This window comes from Barbatula barbatula (genome assembly GCF_947034865.1).
Source record: "Barbatula barbatula genome assembly, chromosome: 15".
NCBI lineage: Eukaryota > Metazoa > Chordata > Actinopteri > Cypriniformes > Nemacheilidae > Barbatula > Barbatula barbatula.
In genome coordinates, this window is record NC_136778.1 from 3,384,830 (window position 1) to 3,395,237 (window position 10,408).

The window sequence follows — 10,408 nt, forward strand, 5'->3', positions numbered from 1 at the left end:
CCTTCTTTCGACATTTATTAAACACTTCAATTGTGGGCATAAGGGTAAAAGCTGTTAAATCGAAATCCATGATTCATATAGATCCTTCAAACTCCTCTCCTACCCACTGATGAAAACAGTCAAAACTTGAGAGAAAAAAAGGTACTCACCATAGTAATCTCTGGTGCAATGTCAAATAATCATCGAAGCAATTTTTGCAATCAGAGAAAAATAGGGAAACACAAGAGAAAATTGCACACAAACTTGAAATAATTCTTAACGCTTTGATGAGCCCCCACTTGTTACGAACCCCCTTTAGGTCTAGGACTAAATGAGATTGTAACAAAGAAGATTTAAATAAACTGACGGTCACTCAATCCCCTGATTCCGAAGGCACAAAATAGAACACATGCTTGTGCAAAATAGTTGGTTTTTATTTTGCAACCAGTAGGAAGAATTCCTTCAGGAGAGGGCAAGGCCAACACAAAAAACAAAACAATCTAACTTCCCAAGTAAGATTTAAATAACCTGTATCAAAAAGAAAAAAGAAATAAACAACAAAGACTAACCTTCCTCCTTGACTAAACAAAAACATTGACAAAAATAAGGTTCAAACAAAAGGGCACCCTCTCCCTACCTCTTCCCACAATTCTTTACAAATAAAGTATTTACATAAGTTACAAACACGCAACAAAATAATACTTAATTAATTAGCTCACAATTTTAGTCACTACTAAAGATTGCTTACTCCCTCTTTCACCACCTTGAGAGAAGTAACCACACTTGGCTACCCACAAACTCTACACAAGAAACTAGTTCGGAATCAGGACAAAGAGTGAAGCGTGTTATCCGTCAGTTCCCTCAGCATTTCTTCTTCTTTTCTTATGAATGCTTCAGTCCTTCAATGAGCATCAGCTGCTGCACAATCAGCCGTCCCAAGCTGAATGAGAAAACACAAAATACACAGCAACCACACAATACATCCACTAGGTGAAACCTATCCCCAATATAAATACACACATTGTAAATACATCCACAGGACGTAACAACTCCAAACATCTTGTGTAAACTCCACCATGAAACAAGAATTGCATTTGTCTTCACAAGTAAACAATTCAAACTTTCTTGTTTATATAAAAATGGATCGTTCATGAAGATAACGTGAAAGTGAAAAGTGGAAAGTGTCCCATTTGTTAGTTATCCCTTTTTTCCTAAGGGAATGCACTCGAAGTACAGGTGGTGATTACAGTAAAGGTACATGTTTCGCATGGGGGATCACTAGCAAGTTTAAAAAGTTTAGATTTATTTAGTATTGTCTTCTTTGAATCGGTAAAACTAAAATATTTTCTTTTGGTCTGGAGGTTACAATAGTCATGTGTAATATAAAAGGTGTAATAAACTGCATGATACACTGCATAATATACTGGACTACCGTTCAAATATAAGGCAACTAACTCATACATTTTTTTAATTCATTTTAGAGTGATAGTAAACTCACCAAAATGGAATAACTCAAACACAACTATGGGAATTACATTATAAATATATGGAAATGCAAAATATGCTTAGAATTTGCATAACTATTCCTTAGGTACAGAATATCGAAATAGTTCTTATCTGTGCTCTTATTGGCTGCTTTTTTTTACTATTCAGTCAAAGTCAAAGAAAGGTCCAAAAACATTCTTTTTTTATTTTAGTCTACATATATTTACGCAAACACCTCCAAAGGTTTGTAAGGTAATATTTCACTTCACTGACCTAATCTTCTGAACATTTGTGTATTGACTAATGGATGAAGATTGGTTTTTACTGTGATTTAGGCTTCAGTCGAGTTGAGATTTACAACATTGTTGCCAAATCAACTGGAGCAAACAGGGCATTTATAGGTTGGTTGCAGATGTTTGAGAGATGCCAATCAAATACTGTAGCTTGACAATGACCGGAAATATGCCGATAAGCAGTTATATGGAATTCAAAATGATAAGTCATAATCATGAGAAAATAAAAAATAGACAAGAGACTTGAGACCCCGGTGGATGCCACCATGCCCTGGTGCTTTACCACAGATCCAAGCAAAATCTGGTAGTTCTGCTCTATTCATCGATGCAGTAAGATTCACTCCTGTCAGCCTAAAATCATGGACATGGACTTTTGAAAACAGGTCTAAAGTGCCACTTTTGAAAACGCTGCCGTTTTCCTTTCCATGTAAACTGCAAGACGCAATTTTCTCTGATCGATGGAATCGCGTTCTTATTAGGAGCACAGTCGTGAGAGTATAGTCAAAACAATATGGCGGCTTACTGTACTGCGAGCTCTTGATGCTCGATCCAAAATATGGATTTGCTTCACCAAAGACACCAGCAGAGACACACTATTTACATTCGCCAGACTTTAAACACACATACACGTCAACCCATAGTATTAAAAAGCACCTTTGGCTTATAACTGTGTATGTGTATGTGCCAAGGCACGTCCTGTTTCTTTGCACAAAAACATCGCCATGCACTGGTTTTCCTGGATCCGTGTAAGATAACGCTGTACGTGAAATTTTTCTAAAACGTAAAGGAAAAACTTGTAGGTTTTAGATCGTGTAAAAAAGATTGTCCGCTGGGCTGGTTAGTAAATAGAGGAAGGAACTAGTGAGCATGGGATTTTTTTTATATTTAGGTCTGTCCAATATTAATCTGGTTCTGGATGACTGTAGTGTTACCTTAAAATTGTTGTGCTCCTCAAACCATTCTTGAACCATTTCTGCATTGAGGCAGAGCTGAAAGAGGCCACAGCCACCAGCAAATACCATTTCCATGAAAGGACGTACATGGTCTGCATCAATGCTCACGTGAAAGTAAGAATATTGCAGAATATTGCCCAAAACATCCCACTGCATCCGCCAGCTTGACTTTTTCCCACAGTACATCCTGGTGCCAAGTGTTCCCCAGTTAAGCACGATGTAAAGGAAAACGTGACGCATCAGACCAGGCCACCGTCATCCATTGCTTCGTGGTCCAGTTTTGGTGCTCACATGCCCACTGTTGGCACTTTCAGCGGTGGACAGGAGGCCGCATGGGCACCCCGACTGGTCTGCGGCTATGCATCGCCATACGCAACAAACTGAGATTTCTGACACCTTTCTATCAGAACCAACATTAACTTCTTGAGCAATTTGGGCTTTAGTAACTTGTCTGTTGAATTTGACCACACAAGCCAGCATTTACTCCCCACGTGTATCAGTGAACGTTGGTTTCAGAAGGTGGCCTTGGTTCAGTGGTCTCCAGTGTCGCCGGTTCACCACCGTTCCTTCCTTGGACCACTTTTGACCACAACTCCTCGTCTTGCCATCACAATTTGGCCCCTGTCAAACTCACTTTAACCGTTAGATATTGATTGACAAACATGATATGACCTGGTCCATGTCCTTGTTAATGATTGATAGATGACAGACTGGACTGTGATGTTTGTTGTAACTCACATTCAGAAGTTCTGTGCTCAGGTTGCTTGTCAAAGCTCCAACATGGAAGTAAAAAAAACAGGTCTTTTATTCTGTCTTTTCCTCTTCTCAGGTAAGACAATGAAGTTCATCTCTGTTATTGTTTAAATTAGTGTAAAATAAAATAAATGATCAATATCTATGATTAATGACGCTCATTTTATCTGATGCGATTATTATGATCAATTCTGTTGCCTCCAGTTTTCCGATGGTACTGCACTGAACTTAAAGTTACGATTATGTTTTTTAAGGCTGGTCTGGAAATTTTTGTTATGTCCATTTGCCTGGTTTTAATTATATCACCCAGTACTTCCTTTATATTTAAAAAATCTTAATGAAGGTTAAAGTTCATGGACGTTTTATGACTTCGTAAAGCCATTGTGGAAAGATCCACATTCACCACACAAATTCAGTGGATTAGAGAAATGATGTCCAGTCTCTACCTCCAAAAGATTATGTACTCAAGAGGATTAGGAAAACAAGTCTTCAAGATGTGGCACCCATTCATTGACTGCTATTGATTTTTTTTTTACTTTAAGATCGACCACAGCTCGAGGGATTTGTTGTTTAGTTTTAGAGGGTTGTTAAATGTGATGTTTCTTTAATCAATTTAAATATATAAATATATGTTTAGTAAGCAAAACTCAACCATAGAGCAAAAATAATCTCTTTGCGGCCACAATTCTTGTGCATTTTTTATAATGATCTTGAATAAACAAAAAACTTTTTTTATTCAATGGACTGAAACTTATATAATGCTAATGTACAGTTACAAAGAAACTAAGATCTCTAAAAACATATTTGTTTTAAAATGTAATAAGAAACTGAAGTCATGATAAAACAATCATGACCATAACAAAATTACTGACCCTTGTTTGATGGAGGCTGTTTCTGTCACACAACCCTTAAATCTGCTTTTGTATAGCCGCAGAAGATTGCATGCACTGCACCGGAGAAGACTACAGAGGCCAGATCTCCATCACTGAGAGTGGACACACATGCCAACGCTGGGACTCTCAGACGCCACACAAACACGATTATGTGCTTTCAATGTGAGAAATTACAACAAACTAATAGAGCGTTAATGAAATATTGTGCCCTTAGTATAAGTACACAAAATGTGTGTTTTTTTAGTTTACCTTTACAGAACTTGGTGGAGAACTATTGCAGGAACTCTGATGGACAGCCCAGACCCTGGTGTTATACCACAGATCCATCCAAACGCTGGGAGTACTGCTCTATTCCTCGATGCCGTAAGATTCACTTCTGTCGGCCTGTCAGAAATCACTGTGTCAAATATTAAAATCATCCATTATGGGTCTCCATTTCCTCGTAGCGACTGAACCCCCTAAAATTGTACCAGAGCTCACCTGTACCACTGGGAAAGGAGGACATTACAGGGGCACTATTGCTGTGACCAAATCAGGGAAATCTTGCCAGAGCTGGACATCTCAAACTCCTCACAAGCATGACAGAACTCCTGAGAACTACCCCTGCCAGTAAGCATCAATAAGATGTTTTGAGGGTTATTGAGGTACTGGTTATTTATTCTCTTTCCCATTGTAACTTTAGTAACTTTAAGAATCATTTCATTACAGAGGTCTTGAGGAGAACTACTGCAGGAACCCTGATGATGAGAAAGCACCCTGGTGTTACACCACAGACCCTGAGACCCGTTGGGAATACTGCAGTGTGTCCAGATGTGAAGATCAATCTCAACCTGGTCTGTATTGTAGCATTCTGGTTCAAAATCAAATATTTCAAAAATATTTTCTCCTGACTTGTTTTTTGTTTCTGATCATGACGTTACAATACTTATTCTTTATCTTGGAGATTAAAATGGTCATTTGAAGAAATATAAGTAAACTCATTCCAACAAGGACCAAGTTCAGTTGAAATCTGCAATTTTATCATTCATTGTAGACATTAAAATGACACTGTCTGAACAGGTGTTTTCTGAGATTGTTTCCTGTGATGTCATTCTGTTAAATTTGCTCTTGAGTAGCTGCAGAAGATTGCATGCACTGCACCGGAGAAAACTACAGAGGCCAGATCTCCATCACTGAGAGTGGACACACATGCCAACGCTGGGACTCTCATACGCCACACCAACATAATTACATGCTGTGAGAAATTACAACAAACTAATAGAGCGTTAATGAAATATTGTGCCCTTAGTACAAGTACACAAAATGTGTTTTGTAGTTTACCTGAGAAGAACTTGGTGGAGAACTATTGCAGGAACCCTGATGGACAGCCCAGACCCTGGTGTTATACCACAGATCCATCTAAACGCTGGGAGTTCTGCTCTATTCCTCGATGCCGTAAGATTCACTTCTGTCAGCCTGTCAGAAATCACTGTGTCAAATATTAAAATCATCCATTATGGATCTCCATTTCCTTGTAGCGACTGAACCCCCTAAAATTGTACCAGAGCTCACCTGTACAATTGGGAAAGGAAGACATTACAGGGGCACTATTGCTGTGACCAAATCAGGGAAATCTTGCCAGGGCTGGACATCTCAAACTCCTCACAAGCATAACAGAACTCCAGAGAACTACCCCTGCCAGTAAGCATCAATAAGATTTGTTGAGGGTTATTGAGGTACTGGTTATTTATTCTCTTTCCCATTGTAACTTTAGTCACTTTAAAATCATTTCATTACAGAGGTCTTGAGGAGAACTACTGCAGGAACCCTGATGATGAGAAAGCACCCTGGTGTTACACCACAGACTCTGAGACGCGTTGGGAATACTGCAATGTGCCCAATTGTAGAGATCAACCTGGTCTGTATTTGTCTGTATTTGAGGAGCCACAGAATAACTCAAATTAATTGCATGCCTTGTAGATTCTTGTTTTCCTTCCTTGCACTATAAACAAATAATGTGATCATTAAGTCATGACAAAAATGCATTTACATTAACGCATCAAAATAAGTTTAGCAATTTCAACTTTCAACAACTCATCACTAGTCAAGATTTTAAATACTAAGTTGAAATCACTTGCATAGCCAGTAATAAAGTAAATTATTAAGTAATCTATTTCATGTGTAGCTGGTAAAATACAATGTGTAATGGACATTCAGCCATTTAGATCATTTGTAACTATGTGAAATATATTGTATGACTGGAATTTTCCTGTTAAATCAGGGAGTCTGAAATGCGGAAAACCAGCAATAGAACCTAAATTTTGCGTTGGGCAGCGAGTTGTCGGGGGATGTATTTCCAAACCCCACTCCTGGCCTTGGCAGATCAGTCTTCGGATCAGGTACACAAACCTCCCTCATTTGCCTTTGTGTTTAATACTGTTAACAACTGAAGATCTCTGGTTTTGTACCAGGCATTGATATTAGGTAGGTAATCGTGTAATGTAATTTTTGAGTTCAATCAATCTGTTTTGAAAACTTTACAATAAACACTAGAAATAGAAATGCTGAACAAACATTTAAAGACCTAAAACACAAAATATGTGAAAATAATGCAATTAGGGGCATTTGGCATTGACTTCTGCACACAGTTGTGGGGTAAAACAAGACAACTAATAATTACAAACAGGACACGGACTAACTAAACTAGGAACATAAACACTAAGGACAAGACTAAACTAACTCACCAAAAACACGAGGTAACAAAACTAGACACGATGCAAGACTTTACCAAGCTTTCAAGGAAAAACATTGGTCGAACAAAGGACAAGGTACAGCACACAATGAACGAGCACAGGACTATAGACAAGAGGAGGCTTTAAAGGGAAACAAACACAGGATAATTGACAAGGGTCAGGTGCGGGTACTGAAACACTCAGGGAAGGTTAACGAGGAAACGAGATGGCGGGAAACACTGACGAGACACGAGAAAGAACATGGCAAGTCTACATTTCATAACAAAGCCATGCCTTTCTCACACAAAACCTAAGGCTATGCCATGACTCCGCTGCAAGACCAAGACTAAACATGACATGATAGCGGAGTCATGACAAAAAGAAAATGTTATAAAAACTTTGGACAAATTTAGCAACTTTGCATTAGCAACGTTATTTTAGTATTTTATCTTTGAAAAACTGCTATAAAAAGGACTTGTTTTTTTCAGAACAAACTAGGTTTTAACAGTAAATACATTTTCTGTTATAGGATCGATAAAATTCATTTCTGTGGTGGAACTCTGATCAATGCACAGTGGGTCCTAACCGCAGCCCATTGCCTTGATGGGTGAGTGGCTGTTTTCATCTTATAATCATTTAACCATTTGAGGGGATAAGAAAGCAATGGTTACATTTTTACCTACTATTATACAGGCCACACATCTCAAAGATCTTCCTTGGAATCCACACAAAACATGCAATTGAACCGTCTAAACAGGAACGAGATGTTTCTAAGATTGTTATGGGACCATCTGGAACTGACATTGCTCTTCTCAAGTTAGACAGGTCAGAGAATTCACTGTTGACAATTGTTGTCTTTAACAAACATTAATTTCAATGTTAGATAAAGGTGATTTTAATTTATACTTTCAAATTTTTTTGATGTTAAAATAATTTTTCCAAGCCTCATGATAATGTACTCACTTAACTACATGTAATTATTTGGTCCAATTCTGTTCTTTGTTGTACTAAATGAAATTTATGAACCTATATTAAAAGAGTCTAAGCCATATTTAAGAGTAGTTGGACTCCAAACGGTTGAAGGTCAAAATTAGAGTTTCAGTGCAGCTTCAAAGGTCTTAAAATGATACCAGACGATGAATAAAGGTCTTATCTAGCGAAACGATCGGTCATTTTTACAAAGAAAAATTACAAATGTATATGCTTTATAAACACAAATGCTTGCCTTGCTCTGTATTGTTTTGCCTTCAACTATTTGGAGTCCATTGAAGTCCACTATATGGAGAAAAATCCTGGAATATTTTCATCAAAAAACCTTCATTTCTTTATGATTACTAATACATAAAACATATTGGATGACATGGGGATGAGTAAATTATAATGAACATTTATTTTGAAGGTGTACTACTCCTTTAAAGCAGAATATTTGAATAAAATCAAGAACGCAAACTCACGATAAAGTGTGTCTCATTTTAGGCCTGCAGTAATAAATGATCAGGTATCACTTGCTTGTCTGCCTGAAAAAGACTACATTGTACCAGATGGCACTGAATGCTTTACGACCGGCTGGGGAGAGACACAGGGTAGGTGGTTTTACAAACCAGACGGATTCTTTTTCAAAACACATTTGATTTAAACACATTTATACTTCAGTTTACTTAAATAATTATACTGCAGTTTCAAGCTTTTCTGTTCTTCAGGAACTGGTGGAGAGGGTTACCTGAAAGAAACCAGCATACCAATAATTGAGAATAAAATCTGTAACAATCCGTCATTTTTGAATGGCCTCATAAAGGATCACGAGATGTGCGCTGGACACAAAGATGGCGGAACAGACAGCTGTCAGGTCAGAAACATGCACCAAATTCTATATCCTACAAATGCGGTGCAATGTTACGCCTCATGTGCATTTTGTTCTCACAACTTTAGGGTGACAGCGGCGGACCTCTCGTCTGCAAAGCACAGAACAAGTTTGTTCTTCAAGGAGTGACATCATGGGGTCGCGGTTGTGCTCAAGCCATGAAACCTGGAGTGTACGTCCGCGTCTCTAAGTTTGTCAGCTGGATTGAACAAACCCTGAAAGAAAACACAAATTAAACACAAATGCATTCTGCAGTGTGGAATTGAAATGTACAACTAAAATAAAATGTTTAGGAAACTGCTTATATTGGACACGTTATTTGCACAAGGTTCACATATACCAGATAAGTTTCGGTTATGTGCGTTGTACCAGAATTTTTAAAAGACTCCAAACATCTTGTGTAAACTCCACCATGAAATAAGCATTGCATTTTGTCTTCACACGTAAACAATTCAGATTTTTTTGTATATATAAAAATTGATCATTCATGAAGATAACGTGAAAGTGAAAAGTGAAAGTGATCTTTTGTCAGTTATGGTCACCCATAAAAGAAATGTGACCTCTACATTTGACACATCCGTTGAGTAGTGAAAAAATGCACTGCAAGTCATGAAACCACACCCGGAGCAGTGGGCAGCTATCACTGCAGCACCCGGGAAGCAAGTTAGGGATAGGTGCCTTGCTCAAGGGCACGTCAGTTGCTTCCTGCTTGCACTGATAATCGAACCTCAATAAACTTCTGGTTACGAGTCCGACTTGAACTTTCTGTATAATATTTTAACAATGCCTTTTTCTCTTTCTGTTTGAATGGCTTAATTAAAAACGTACAGCAATATTGAAGAGCTGAATAACATCTTCATAACCCTTCACATCAGATAACGAATAATAAAATGCAAATATATTGCACACTTGGCTGAATGGGGAAAATAATACTGGCTGAAACAGAAATGGAAGAAGCTCTACGTGAAGTGGATCTACTCTCATCGACTGATGAAAGAAAGCAGGGTATTCTGTTCCTGCTTAACCCTTATGTCGCTGTTGCCCCTTGAACCTGCTCTCGGACTGGCCGCGGTAACCCAGTGCCACACCTGGAGCTACTGTAGCGCACACCCACATCTCAGAGTTTTTTGAGTGAATTAAACTACAGTATTTATGATATTCATAATATTTCAACCGCTGTGCAGTGAAATTTAACAAATGTGCAAGAATGAAACATGTCCTGTTCAAAAGTGACTGCTTGCCCACTTTTACTCGAACCTGGAAAACACACAAAAAAGTCTGAAAGCACAAAGGCTTTTAACCTGTTATCTTCTTGAGCAATTTGAGCTGTAGTAGCTTGTCTGTTGAATTTGACCACAAGAGCCAGCATTTACTCCCCATGTGTATCAGTGAACATTGGTTTCAGAAGGTGGCCTTGGTTCAGTGGTCTCCAGTGTCACCGGTTCACCACCGTTCCTTCCTTGGACCACTTTTGACCACA

At 38.3% G+C, this 10,408-nt stretch overlaps 1 protein-coding gene across 1 annotated transcript; it reads left to right on the forward strand.

The window, feature by feature from the left end:
• Positions 1-3,423: 3,423 nt before the first annotated feature.
• On the forward strand, positions 3,424-9,687 carry LOC306904297 (plasminogen-like). Its single transcript, XM_079474109.1, has 15 exons — positions 3,424-3,539; positions 4,392-4,518; positions 4,601-4,719; positions 4,803-4,965; positions 5,065-5,189; positions 5,472-5,592; positions 5,672-5,790; positions 5,874-6,036; positions 6,135-6,253; positions 6,617-6,734; positions 7,597-7,674; positions 7,761-7,892; positions 8,544-8,650; positions 8,768-8,913; positions 8,997-9,687. The coding sequence occupies exons 1-15, from the start codon at positions 3,431-3,433 to the stop codon at positions 9,162-9,164; spliced, it is 1,914 nt and encodes a 637-aa protein (XP_079330235.1). The 5' UTR covers positions 3,424-3,430; the 3' UTR covers positions 9,165-9,687.
• The last annotated feature ends 721 nt before the right edge of the window (positions 9,688-10,408 follow it).

What these genes read in the sequence shown, in the direction of transcription:
- LOC306904297 (XM_079474109.1), top strand. Translation starts at nt 3,431, where the DNA reads ATGTTTGTTGTAACTCACATTCAGAAGTTCTGTGCTCAGGTTGCTTGT. An exon ending in CTGTCTTTTCCTCTTCTCAG is followed by an intron (nt 3,540 to 4,391) that starts GTAAGACAATGA and finishes GCTTTTGTATAG; the next exon opens with CCGCAGAAGATTGCATGCAC. An exon ending in CTGCTCTATTCCTCGATGCC is followed by an intron (nt 4,720 to 4,802) that starts GTAAGATTCACT and finishes ATTTCCTCGTAG; the next exon opens with CGACTGAACCCCCTAAAATT.